At 45.0% G+C, this 14,443-nt stretch overlaps 1 protein-coding gene across 7 annotated transcripts in view; it reads right to left on the minus strand.

Moving 5' to 3' along the window:
- Positions 1–13,943, minus strand: part of TFAP2B (transcription factor AP-2 beta) — a 29,000-nt gene extending 15,057 nt beyond the window's left edge. For 2 of the 7 annotated variants that reach the window (XR_016234031.1, XM_002714495.6), the window contains exons 1-3: positions 13,618–13,930; positions 8,705–9,163; positions 4,009–4,069 (exon numbers count right to left, since the gene is read on the minus strand). Coding sequence is in view for 6 of the 7 variants with exons in the window: in XM_002714495.6 (XP_002714541.1) it covers positions 4,009–4,069; positions 8,705–9,163; positions 13,618–13,698 (601 nt within the window). In the remaining variant the exon portion in view is untranslated. Of the gene's footprint in view, positions 1–4,008; positions 4,070–8,704; positions 9,164–10,387; positions 10,415–12,547; positions 12,625–13,617 lie in introns of those variants that run through there. The other 5 variants (XM_017345175.4, XM_070074660.2, XM_017345178.4 and 2 more) reach the window with 5 other exon arrangements.
- Between the last annotated feature and the right edge of the window lie 500 nt (positions 13,944–14,443).

The following is a 14,443-nucleotide window of genomic DNA, read 5'->3' on the forward strand; positions in this document are numbered from 1 at the left end:
AACTTATAGAGTCAAGGCATGAGTCCCTCTTTGAAAGGCTATCTGACTTAAACTATGTGTTGAAGCTACATGGTGAAGCAACCAAGAGGCTCAGCATTGATTCAGAATGGGCACTAAAAGGCAAATAATTACATCTCACCAGCAGAGCACCCTTTCCTCACATTTGCATTTTTCCCATCTACCTGAGGGCTGTATTTTATTTCACATGGATAGCACATGTATAAATGTGAGCACAAATCATAGAAAGAAAAATAATCCCCACAAAGAAAGCTCGAATATCAAAAACTACCAACACCCAGTATTAGCATCCTTTAGGGACAGAGTCTAAAAGGCTGAACACCGTGTTGGGTCTCATCACTTACATGGTGTCTGGGACCTCAAGAAAGTCATTGATCTTCTATGTTGGCACTTGGGGGGAGGTTCTTATTTGGGGGGTTTCATATTAAGGGACTGAAGAAGAGTGTCTAACTTTTCCCACTTTGAAAAACATCTATGTACTCTGGTCACTCTCTGGGTGGTGGAATGCATCTCGGTGTCTGCTTGATAAATGCCAACTGAGATCCCTGTCAGCTCTGGAAATGTGAACCTCTTCTTTCAGGAGGCTCTGGCAGACCTTTGGTGCATTTTACCTTCTAGGCTAGGAGGAATACCAACAGCATTCATTGTAATTGAAATTTGGCAATTCCTTTATTCTTCCCACCCAAAGAAAATGCACACCAATCAAAGTGTTTATATGGGGAAGGGGCCAGAACTAACGGGAAAAAAGGTGGGATAGAATGGAGGTTGAACTGAAACTAACCAAACAGGATATCCCTAAGACCAGTGAAAATGCCCCACAGTCACAATATTTGAACCTTGGATTCCAGCCACGACAGCCTTTCCAAGAAATCCCAGCATATTTTCTGCTGTCTAAGGTGTCAAACAGATTGCATATTGGCCTCTGATTGCACCAAAACCTTTTTCTCAAAGCCTAGGTAAGCCTTTTTTTAGTTAGAATATATGATGGTGGCAATGATCATTTATATTAACCCCCCACTCCAGATTTCTAATCTTAATGGAACTGAGAGTTAAGAATGATTTTTTAATGTCTCGTTGGATTTTTAGACTGTTAATGTACCGAATCCTTCTCATTATTACTTTATTGATTGCTCATTGACCAGCCCTCTTCAAATCGTATTAACCACCCTCTGCCGGTTTAGATTAGGAGAGTTTTAAAAAGCACCTTTCATTACTCCCTCCCACTCTTGCCATGGAGTTGAGACTAGGCAGCTTAATGGGAGCTCTAATGGGGCAGCTAAGAAGAGAGGGGCCACGGTCCCTGCCGATTGCATTAATAGCTCAAAGGGGGCCAATACAGAAAATTAGCCGTAAACGAGCTCTGGAGATCTTCAAATGAAAGAGCCATTTATCACGCTGGCTACCTTCACTCCACTCGTTTGCTCTCTCTACTGGGAACAACTCATTTCCTCTTAACTAAATTACTTCAGAAATGTCAGCTAAGCCCAGATAGCAAACATAACAAGAGAGGGAGCCTATAACCTATGCAGTCATATCAACCCAGGTGAAAAATTAGGCTGGTTAAAATTTAGGAGAAGGCCTTGCCATAATTGGAGAAAAATAAAGATAGAGAAATGTACCTTTATTGCTCCTAGTTCAGAAACACACCCCTGATGGTCTGGGTGCATGAACACAGAGGCAGAGACACCCAAACCTAAAGCAGTTGTCAGCCTTCTATTAATGAGTTGTAATTTAAAGAAAAAATATCCTTCTAAACGCCCATTATGAAATAAATTAAACAACTGTGTCCCTTGCCAGTTGTTGGAAGTTATTTAGTTTAGAAAAGTTTTTCACCTCTTTTATGAAATTAATCTCATGGAGACATCCCTCATGAGGGGTGTAGGCAAAGATAGGAGACCAGAAGGCAGAGAAGAGGCTAATGAACCCGTAACTTTATTTTAAGAAGTTCATTTTTTGAGTTAGAAAAATAAATCAAGCACTTATTCTTATTTGCCTATGGCTCTCTAAAGACAAAAATATGGTATTAGTATCTTTTCTTCATGTAATAAAGCAAATATAAAACATTAAATAATGGAACTGACCTAATATTTCACACCACACCTTCTAAATCAATTAAAGTAGCTAGAGTGCTAATTAAATATTTTAAACTGTACATTTTTAAAAAGCTTTTGGGAACATAAAATATTTTTCAATGTTTTAAAAAGAAACTGCAACTCTTGTCAATGTTCTTCTTATTCCTGGAGATAACCTTACATATAAATATTCACATTTCTCTGACAAACATATGCAAGCTCTGAGGCCAAAGCATCCCACATCTAAGAATTATTTTCAGCTCCATTTTTGCCAGGCAAGCTAAGTTCCAAATATTTTTATTGGCCTGACTATTAATAACATTGTTGATTGGTCATCTGTTGGGCACATCCCACTGCCAGCCCAAATGATGTTGCTAGGATACAGAACCCTGAGCTAAGTAGCTCTAGCTTTCCATGAAAAGGGCGGGGGAATTAAAACAAAACGCACAAAAAATCACATGCAGAAGCTCCTCCCCAACTCCTCCCCAATCAACCAGTAATTAACCAAAAGATCCAAGATGGAATAGTGCAAGTGAGCTGTCAGCACAGTTGCAATACTAAGTCCCGAGCCTGGGTATCCTAGCAAACTCAAAAGCTGGCCTCAAATCTGGAAATGATATCTAAAGAAGAGAGGGAAGAGATGTTTGGAACAACATTTAAAATATTAGTTTTGCCTTCAACCTTACTATTCTACAGGATACTCATTTTAAAGCCAAATGAAATAATTTCAAATACTGATTCCCCCACCCATATTTGAAGGCTGCTCTTCCTGCTTTTGTAAAAGAAGACAATTTAGAATCCCTCACCCTGTTTGAAAACCTATTCCACAGTTCTACTATCCCAGTTTGACTCTGTCAAAGCATCTTTCAAAATCATCCTTTCTTTTCATTGTTTTTGTGAATGTCAAGTGGCTCAATTGAGTCATGAATGACTGAGGCCGGGGATTGTTGACATCAAACATAAGGACAGGCTTTCTTCAGCATTGATAGAAATGGGTTACAGTCCTAAGTTCTATCTTCAAATACCAGTTCCTGTGATAATTAAAGACTGCACTGTTTATACATTCAAGTTCCCTAAATTTGTGGCATGTGAGTGACATTCAGGCCTTTCGGCAGCCACACACTAATCTCCAGGCATTCTCTCAGTGACTGTCAGAGAAGAGGAGAAAAAAATTAAGCAGCTGCAATACGCCCAAAATGAGTTATTGTAATTACATTTAATTAGTTTAATTAGTTAATTATTTTGCTTACAGCTGTACAAGAGACTGCAAACATTTGTTAATATCACATGCCCTTTAACAGTATGGGGTGATTCCACAGTCACACTAAATCATGAATGCATATGTAGAAAGATTTAGAAATGTGCCTAGGCTGTCTTTAGTGTCTCAGGATGCGCATATTTAGCAACACATTTGGCACAGTTAAAAAAAATAATAAAAAGAAACCACTCATAAAGTATGAAGAACAGGGAACAAAATTACTGCCAAAAAGCCGAATACAAAATCAAAGATAGAAGAAGCTGCCACAGTGACACAGGGTTTAGGTCCACAAACTCCAGTTATCAGTGAAATAATTATGACATTTTTGAAACCAGTGTTTCCCAATCAGTTCCACATATGATGATAGTTCAATTGTCTAAGAGTATCTAGGACAGCTACTGACTATACCAAGAGAAAAACAGCAATCGTCTCAGTCCTCTCCCTCTCATCCGGGTTTCTGTCGGCAGCTTTCTCTCCCCCTCACCCCATTCCATTCTTCCCGACATGCCCTTTTACCTAGGCTGACAGTAGCTGCCCTGAGATTGTGAACAAACATTTGTCTCAGATAAAATAATGAATTTCCCCCCAAAGTGAAAGCTCATCATAAAGACATTAAACCACAGGAAAACTTTGCTTACTTTTGAGAGGAATAATCCATACCTTTTTTAATGACAGATTGGTCCAATAGATTCATGCCGCTGTTATTGGCATCTTCAACTGACTGTGAATATAAAAACATCACTATTCAAATTGACTGGATATTAAAGAATCACACACATAAATCATGTCATTCCAAACTGGAGTTTGTTATTTCCATTTATATTAATTCACAAAGGGAGGTTTTATTATTATCATTATTAGCTCCAAATGGACATGGAAATGAAATTTACACAAATTATAAATTCTTCCAAGGAAGAAAAAGAGAAAGGAAACTGTGAGAGACAGCTGAGATGCAATCTCCATTTAGTTATTATATAAAACAGAGATATTACACAGACATGTAAACTTTTATATTATTTGCTCTTATGACTTGTAAAAATTTGTCAGCAGCTAAAAGATTTCACCAATATTAGTAACAGTGATTTCTGTTTTCCATTCTATCCCAGCACATCTTAACCCCAGAGCCATTTTACAAATAGATAATAGTTTACATTATGGGATTTTAATTAAAGTCTGCGCAGTTTGGAATGGAATGCTAACAGAAACACATAGGAACATGTTTGCAAGCCTGAAGGACCGCACACCTACTGCACTACATTCAGGTTCCTGTGAGCCATAAGCTTCTTGCTGCACAATGACACATCCTCAGAGGAGCCTAAACAATTTACTGTCCCTGCCCATTCTGCTGCTGCTGCTTCCCAGCAAGGAGCACACCTGTTAGGGAGGCAGTAACGGCAGACACAGAGACACACACAAAGGCCTGGACCCTCCCAGTCAGCACCTGGGTGACCTCATGGGGAGCATTATTTCTCCGTGCCATAGTTGCATCCCAGAAAAGGAAAATTTCAATGCTAATCATTAGTAGCACTTCTGAGGGGGAAAGAGATACAGGAGCAACATTCTCACTGTCAGGATACACAGCCAGAACAGAATCTGTTTACACCAAACAGCAGTTTAAAAGTAAGATGATTTAGTCAGGGAGGAGGCATGATCATTTCTTTCCCCTTTTAATAATGTGCAATTGTTCTCCTTAGTCCTTAGCAACTCATTTGCCCAATTTGTCAAACCCTCTGTACAGAAGTAGAAAGCAAAGGGCTGGAGGTGAGGTGGGGTTTTCACAGCACCTCCCACTCACTCCTGCTGCATCCCCAGACAGGGTGTGTGTTCACTAGAAAAAGTCTATCCTCAAACTAGCAGCAGCTTAGAAACAAGATGATCTAATCATGGAGAAGGCATGCTTATCTGTTTCTTTTCATTTATGGTAGTGGCTTTTCAGTTCTCAGAAAGGTGAAGAAAATTGTTATCCCTCCATAAGAATTATTTTCCATGTTGCAACATGCCATGTACATCCAAAGAAATGGTAAAAATCTGTTTAAAAAGTACTTCACTTAACTTTTTCACAACTCCACTGGGGACCCAAACACACACACACACAATCCATCTCTTCCTATGCTCACATGTCTGCAATGGCAATGTGTGCACGCAAGACAGAAATACTCGCTTGTGTGTGTGGGCCAGCCGACCTCTTACACGAGCCTGGACCCGTGAGCCCTTACACCTCACCCTCACGTTGGTACGTAAATATGTATATACGCCTCATCAGCGACGTGGGGTAGTTGTGGTAGTTAATGAGAAGGCTCTTGTCTGATTTTCTATCTAATTACGGCCGCCTGCTGGGTTTTTGTACAGGATATTCACGCAGCATGCTGGCGCTTAATCGTCACAGGGAGGATCGTAAAGATTTAATTAGGACTGCATGCGGAAGCGCAGAAAAACAACTCAGACTCGTAATTACTAGACTTCTTTAGTTAAAAGTGATACCAGGGGTTGCTTTAAGACACTAGGGTGTGTTTCTGTGTGCATGTGTGTGTGTGTGTGTGTGTGTGCGTGTTGGGGGGTTGACTTAACATTCTTGTATGTTTACACTCATGTATGGTAGAGGTGACGGGAGGTTAGGATGCAAAGATGGGAAGAAGGAAGGAGGTGTAAATGGAACCTAAACAAATCCCAAACTAGGTGTCATCTCATTTCCTCTTTCTGTAGCCCTGTGTCTGAGTTTTTAAAATTGCCCCCCCCCCCACATACACAATGGGTGAAATGTAGCATACCCGGAACCCAAACAGTGATTTGCTAGTTTAATAGCCCCTGTGAGTAAATTGAAATAGAAATTGACAGGGTTTTATAGTTTCATTTAAAAAAATATTAGAAGCATTTGGTTAATTAGCTCCCTACTTCTCTACTCTCTTGGTCGGGTGGTGGTCCTGTGTGTTTGCCTCTAGGTCACACAACATTCCCCAACCTTTGACCCACAGGCGGGGCAGAGCCCTCAGGGTCTGTCAGGTCTGTGGCTAGGGGGGATCTGGGATACACATCAGGCCCCTTGACAGAGAACAAGTGACTTGGAGATCTGAGCTGAGGTGCATTTTCGTCCCTTTTAAAGACCCGAGTGCAGCCAACCCGGGTAGCTGCAGGGAACGTAGAAACCCTGACTCATGGAAACTTCAGCCCCGGAGCTCCAGATCCCTTCTTGAAAGTGGATCTTACCAGGTGGAGCACATGAATCTCAGCCTCTGGACTCTGGGGGTCTAGTTCAGGTACATCTACCTCCCCTCCACCTGGCCCGTCTTTGTCACCTGCCCAGTATCATGTCAACTTCACCCTTGCCTCAAGAGGTCTGTCACTGGTATGCAAGACAGACACCATCCCTGCCCTGGTGGTTTCCTTCTTGGGACACATGCAGGGCTTTTCCCCTGCTAACCTTTGCACTGGGGATTGTCTCTAGGAGGTGCATCTCCCATCCCACCAAGGAATCGGCTGGAATGAAGCTGTGGAACAGGGCAGAGATCCGACAGGAGCACCAGAGGGCCAGGCCTGTCCTTTCTCTACTTTCGGGCTCTATTTACCTCTGCAGTTTAGAATCCCGACCCCAACGACTCAGCCCAGGGTGCTCTGTTCACATAGTCTAAAATCCTTTCTGGCGCTTAGACCAGGGGTATTCTAACGTGTACTGATATATTGCACAACCTGTGTGTCTTTCACATTTTACCTTTCACCACTCAAAAATCCTCAAAAATTTTTTTTGGAAAAAAAATCTAAAACTAAAGAAATCTGCTGTCCCTTTTTGGGAGAAGAATGCCTGGGTTCATTCGCTCAGCCACTTGGCCTGCAGAGTAGTGGTGACATTGCATCACTCACAGTAACGGTGATGAGTTGATCCACTTTCATTATCCAGCACTTTGAACCATACTCAGCGAGGTTAATTTAAAAACTTTCCCCTCAAGACACGTATTACCCCAATGCATTAAAAAAGACTATTAAATATTTCCTTTCTCATATGATATTCCAAAATGAGCAATATCTCCAGATAGGGACAATCAAGCTTGGTTACATCAACAAAACCATCACTCTTTATTATTATGGGTAAATCCAACCACAAATCAGATGATTTCACCTTTTTTTTTTTGAAAATAATAAATAACTGAATTTCTTTTAAGCCAACAAACCATCATAGACCACACAGAGACAGCATTGGATGCTGTCACCACATTTTAACTGTTTAAAAATATAATGTCTTCAGCAAGGTACAGAAGAATGACTCGTGAGCCCTTTTCTCTCCAACTGCATTTTCATCTCTTCATAAGTATATCTCAAATGATGCCTAATATACACAACTATACCAATGAGACTGAAGTGTCAATTAAATAACTTTCAACCATATTTTTCTTTCCTGGAGACTATTTAAATTATGAGGTGGGGGGAGACTTGCCCAGAATTACCCAGGCAGTTTTAGAAATAATTTCTTTGATGTTTCTTTGTTTAGTTTAACCTAGTACTCTCAACCAAATCAGGCTCCATTGTGTAGGCTGCAGATGGGATAGAGGGTGGGTAGGGGGGAGTGTTTTGAGCCTTTTGTTTTAAGAAATAAACACGTGATGCCTCTTCAACTGGGGTGGTGGCACTGGGGAGAGGAGAGTGTTAACGGAGGAGGAGAACTGGAAAAGGAGGTGGAGAATATCACTCCACAGTCATTTAATGAACCAAAAAGTGAAAAGAATCTCCCAAATGTTACCTGTCCTCTTGGATTCCCAAACCCAGTTACAGCTTTCTGGGTCTCTCTCCTACAAATATTTCATTTCTTGGATCAGATGATTTTGGATCTTTATCTCGGGACAGGGCTCTGCTGCTTATGGGACAATCACAGCAAGAGCAGCACAGAGCACATTTTTCTTCCAATGTGCATAGCCATGCTTACCACTACCTTTGCAAATCCAGCAGGAACCTCTGGATTCTGCAGGCCTTTGAATGGGACCAGGCCTGCTATGGGATATACATGCTGCTGGTATTGGTGGGGTACCAAGTTTGCCCACACAAAGCACTAGAGAATATGCTGCAGGAGCCAGAGAGTTGAGGCGAGGCAGAAATCCTGATTCCTAATTATCTCAAATTATCAACACACACAAATATTTCTCCTTTCATGACTTAATTTCTAGTAGTCCTAGCTTTCATAATAGGATCTCCAGAAATCGCCACAGCAGAGCCATATACATACACATATATACACAGAAACAGATATGCCCTGTACTGCTGCTTCTGTTCTAAGGACGGGAACAACGTCTCCGAAAGGAGATAAGAACCGTCCCTCCTCCCCGCCCGGGACGTTCGTTATTTATTGTCTTTTTTATTTGTTTGTGGTTACCTGGACGTCTTCCATGCCGGGATGGCCGAGGCCGTGCAACGAGAGGCTGTCACCCATGCCCGCGTCCAGGCCGTGGTGCGCCGAATGCAGCAGCACGTCCGGCCGGCGGACCGAGTGGTAGTCCCTCCGGGGGTCAAGGCCCGAGAGTTGGGGCAAGGCGGCCCGAGGCTGGGGCAGGAGCGAGCCGGCTTCCGAACCCACTTCTTGTCGCTGCCGTTGCCCCCAGGGGTGCTGCTGGGGCTGGTGCAGTGGATTCAGGGAGTAGGGATCGTTGACGTGGGAGTAAGGGTCCTGGCTCTGGTGGTAGGGAAGCGGCTGGTAGGGGGGCGGGAAGTAGGGCGGCTGGAAGTCCGACGACGGGGTGTGGGACAGCGGCGGGGCGCTTGAGTAGGGTCCTTGGGACACCGAGCCCAGCTGGGAAAGCCGGGAGCTGTGGCTCGGGACGCCATCGTGCCGGTCCTGGGAGCGAAGAGAGGAGAGAGAGGGAGAGACACAGAGAGACAGAGAGAGAAGGGGGAAAAAAATACAAGCGACAAATGGAGAAGCTTGGCTTCTCTACGTTCTTCCCGGGACGAAGAGAGCAGAAAGTTTGAAACTTGAACCCCTAAATTGACTCAGGGGGGCCACATGATTTCATCAATTCCAAACGCGAGGCTTTGGGGAGATAAAAAGGTGGTGGGGGTTGAAATCTCCCACTTAACCAATATCTGAGCCTTCTTTGGGGAGGGCAAAGCAAGCAACAGGGCCAGGGACAAGGAGAGAGATTCTAACCACCTCAAGAACATAGAAGGCTTGATCCGGGTTTGCTCTTCTGGAGGTTTTAAACTGTTTTGTTTTGTTTTGTTTTTTGTTTTTCCTAACTCTTCTAGAGGTCCAAAGCACAGCAACTAAAACTTCACAGATTTGCTGTGTAGCTGCTCCTGTTTCAAAGCCAACTTCTGCCTTCACTGACAATGCAGCTGGCTGGTCAGGAGCTCCCCACACTACCTGAGTCCCAGGAGCTCAGAGACAGCCGCCTGATCGGAGTTCCCAGTTACCCCTCCCTCCCCAAGAGGAATTAAATAACTTAAATAGTAGTGTTTGATGAAAATGAATCTCCTTCTAAGTCAAATCCTAAGCCCTTGTTGAGTTGTGGTTTGTAGGAGTTGTTTCTAAGGTTTTTATCTAGCACTATTATACGTTTAGGGTGTTAAGATGAAGGATCCAAAGTTGGGGATAAAAAAAATACAACAGGCCAAATGACTTATTCTTGGTTCTATCTGGAGTATAAACTAACAGAAAGGAGAAGAGGGAGAGATGTGTGGAAGGGGCTTTAAGCTTATCCCTCTTTGTGGACATGCCACCGTAAAGTCCCTAGAACTCTCTCTCTCTCTCTCTCTCTTTTTTTTTTTTTTGCAAAAAGTCACCTAAATTTCTAAACTATAATGGCAAATAAAAAGTTTTTCGGTTCAGCCTCCCCCCTCCCAGCTGACTCATGGAGCTCAGACGGGAACACACAATGCAGAGAGAAGCAGCTGCAGCCTCGTCCAATTATGGTGCTAAATTACCAAGCCAAAGGCGCTCAAAGGAAGACAGAGAGAGACGGAGTGAGGCACACACACACATACACAGAGAGACGCAGAGACAGAGAGACAGTGAAAGGAGAGAGCATGCAATTCTGGTACAACGTGAATCCGAACTCACCATGGATGAATAGGTGTGGACTAACATCTGGAAAAAAAAGCCTGGTTACTGCTCAAAAATCAAACAATGACTTAAAAAAAAAATCAAGGAGTCCAGCAGAGAAGCGAGCTGGACACAGGAGCCGAGCTTGAGGTGTTTCCAGGACAAGCCATCAAAAAAAAAAAAAATTACCCCCCCCACCCCAACAAGATTGGCGATGCCTGTCACACACAGACAGAACTGTTCATCTGTCTCTTGCCGTCTTTTTGGCCTCTTTTCTTCTGTCGTTCTCCGGGGCTCCAGAAGCAGTCCTCTTCCACCCGGAGCTGGGCTCAGACTGCTCGGGCGCCCCTTCCTCCCTCTGCTTGCCTACACCGCCTCATAATAATTGATATTCATGACTATTAATATTACACGAGTACTTTAAAGGGAGAATGGAGGACAAATGGAGCGTGAAGCCGCGGCGAGCGCAGAGCTCCCCTACTATTGTAAATGACGTTCATTCAGTGGAGAATTACTAGATGTAATCAGACGAGGGGGCTGGCAAAGGCAGACTGGGGAAAAAGTTTAGCAGGAAAGAGGCAGAACTTCAATTAACTGAGCGGGGACGCGCGTAAAGCAGTCCCTGCTCCTTTGGACAAGGCATGAAGGAAAGCATAGCTGGGGGCTTGTACAGAATGTAGGTGTTCTTGTACCTGCAGAGAGACTTTTCTAGTGGGAAGAATTGATCGCCCTGGGTGCTTTGTGTGCATATTTAAAAAAAAAAAAAAAAAAGGAAGGCGTTGCCTCCCCATTTGGAGGGGAGAGGAAAGTACAGCGGTGGGCCCAACTGTTTACAGTGATGTTTGCAGACTCTCACTGAATGTGGAAGGTTATGTTCGTTTATTAAAGTATAGGCTAGATGAGGGGCCATCCATCCCCACTATAGTCTTTTCCTCTTTAGTGCTCATACCGCCTGCGATTTTTACCTCAATTTAAAATATATGTGATCAGTCTTCAAGTGCACGAAACTTATCCTTTCCAGTAAAGCCAGGGGCAACAGAAAACCTTTTTGGGTATTTCAGGAACCCGTTGAACTGGCCTGACTGCCACTTCTGTTAAAGTTCAACCTTAGTCCAGACTTAAATAGGCTCCTTCCACCACGCATTGGTGTCTCCTGCTTTTTGAGCAGAAAATTTAGGCAGAAAGGACTACCTGCGATTCTCTCTCTCTCTCTCTCTCTCTCCCCTCCCACCCTCTTTCTCTCCCTCCCTTTCTCTCCTCTTCCTCTTTCGCTCCACCCCTCCCATTTTCCCTCTCCCTCCCTCCTTTCCTCTCTCCCTCCCTCCTTCCCCATTTAGCCAGTTTACTTTTCATAATCAAAGGACGAGTTTTTACCCCGATTACTTTAATCCCTCTACGTACACCCAGAGCTATTTACAGCGTGGCACGGTCCCAGCCAATGTCAAGCGCACTCTGAGCGCTGCTATTCTTCAAGACCGTTCTAGCGCCTTCGACTTTACCATTATCCCGCCTGTTAAGGAAAGAAAAGGAGGCAGAACCGAAACAAACCGCACCAGGCGCCCAGGCGCGACTCTTCTTTATAGTCCTTACACAACCACAAAAGGCAGAAAAGCCCAGGCTTCTCACAGCAGGAAGACGAACCCTTCGCCCTCTCTGGGTCTCCTTTTCCCTCTCTCCCTTCCTCGCTCTCCGCTCCCCCACCACCACCACCCCGCCCACGAAATTAGGATGTGGGGTGGCCAGAGCTGGAGGTAGCGGGGGTGGGGGTAGGGGGGTGGGATGGGGACACCAGGCGCAGCTTGAGGGACGCCCGTCGTCGGAGCCCTAAGCGCCTCCTTTGGTTGGACTGGCGGGCTGGCTCAGGACTTGCCGGCCGCTCCCGGGAGTTGCTCCTTCCTAACGTCCGCAGGACGACTCCCGCCGGGCTTTCGGGAGCCGTCCCGGGTCGGCACGGTGGCCTTTCCTCCTTGGAGTTTTGCGGACTCTGGCGCGCAGCGCACCGAGCCCGCTTCCAGCAGTCGCGAGCGCGGACCCTACCCGTCGCGGGGAGCGTGCTTTTCTGCCCACCTCGCCTCTTCCTGGCCCCGGGCCCCGCTTGCCCTCTTTCCCTAGCTCCTGCTTCGCCTTCTTATCCCCCCACCCCCCAATTCCACTTTGCCTCTCTCGAACCGTCTCTACCTTTCTGTCCTCCCTCGACGTCTCCTCCGAACCTCGGCTTTCTCCCTTCCCCTCGCACCCAAGTGGAGTTCTGCCAAGCCATTCGCTCTGCCGCGAGGTTCCGCGGGCGGCCGCTGGCCGTGCCCGCCCCGTCCCGCCTCGCGTCCGCCGCCCGGCGCCCCGTGCCCCGCCCGGCCACCGGCCTCGCCCGCGAGCCGCGGAGCCGCCTGGCTGCCGTCTGGCCTCGCCCCGGAGTGCCGAAGGGAACGGCGAGCGCGGTCCCGGCCCCGCCGAGGCGGCAGGCGTCCTCCGGGCTGGCCAAGTTCTGCAGCCCGCGAAGAGTTGCGTTAGCCCCAGTGAAGGGAACCGGGGCCGCTGAGCAGGAGTAGAGAATTTCGTTAAAAAAAAAAAAAAAAAAAGTCCAAACACGAGGCGGCTGCGATCTCTGTTTGGATGCAATGACCCGCAAAGAAGCAAAACACAAGAAAACGGAAAAATAACTGCTACGGCTTCGTAGACCGTGCTCCCTCCTGCTTTCTTTCCACCGTCTGTTTACCTCTCTCCCTCTCCCTTCCTGTCTCCTATTGGGATCCGTTTGTTACCGGGTTCGGAAATTTTATTGAAAATAAAACATTAAAAAGCCCGAGTCTGTTACGAATGAGGCTTGAAAACCCAATTCCCTCTCACACTCAAAATGAGGAGAGCCCGTGGCTTTACGAGGATCTATTCTCTCTGACCGTCTGCCCAAAGTCAACAGCACCACATTCCCCATCGCAGCCTAAAAGGGGGGGGGGGTTTGGAGGGCGAGGAAAAGAGAAAGAAAAATCAAAGAAAAAACAAAGATCTCCTAAATTAAAGTTGCCGGATCTCAACCTTAAAATCCTTGTTTTTTCAGAATATCGAAGTCTTCCCCCGAGTAATCTTTCTTAAAAGTTAAAGAAAGCTAAGAAAACCGACGGGAAAACTACAAGGAAATAGCTTTTTTTTAAAAAAAAAAAAAATACATATTAGCTATATATCTGTTGGGGTGTCCAGAAGCTCAAAATCTGTATCTGCAAAGCTCATAGATGCATCTGGGGGTGTCGGCTCACCTCATAGATATCTTCGTACTTGACATTCTCCACGAGCTTCCAGAGCATGATGGCAGCCTGGTCTCTAGGAGGTGAGTGCATTCATGTGAGGAGCAGATGTGTGGCTTCTCAGGACTCCGCTGTCTGTAATGATCCATCTGTAATTGGAAATGGGGGATACACACCAAACCCGACGCTCCTCTCCCATCGCAACTTATATCTGTTGTCTCAAACAATAGGCTGCAGAAGTAAGCCTCAGCAGAGAGAAAAGCAACATTGCACACACAGGAGTCAGATGCAACCCACAGACATATATATTATAAAAATCATAAACACGCATTTACACCCAGACACCCACATGGAGTTACATAAGCACCCCTGGGTCACACAGAGTCTACAGACGGAAAACGTGCATTTAAGAGAGGGATAGCTGATCTGCGTGATGAATATAAACATATATATTTTAAAAATCCCTATATTGAAAATGATGAATCATTGTAGCCATCGTCTGTGTGATTCCTAAGAAGAAACCAGCTCCCTGTTTTCCATACAGATTTTAAAAGGAGGACCATTTCTGAGATTTTTAAACACAGGAGCTCCTATTCCCATGTTCAGACAGAAGATATTTTGAAACTGGATTTAGAGATTTTTAAGGATGATTACCTTGTATTAATGGTTATACAAATGGCTACACAACTTTTTTTTTTTTTTTAACTTTATCTCTGTCACTGTAGAACAAAAAATGATAGCCCCCACAGTGCCCATCTCTCCTATTTTCTGGTCATTTTGCCCAACATGTTTGTAAACTTAAACACTGTGTCAGCACGTCCCTCTGTGCTGCTTGTTG

Source organism: Oryctolagus cuniculus, chromosome 5 (genome assembly GCF_051225735.1).
Source record: "Oryctolagus cuniculus isolate XC-2025 breed Fujian yellow rabbit chromosome 5, ASM5122573v1, whole genome shotgun sequence".
In the NCBI taxonomy this organism is placed as follows: Eukaryota; Metazoa; Chordata; class Mammalia; order Lagomorpha; family Leporidae; genus Oryctolagus; species Oryctolagus cuniculus.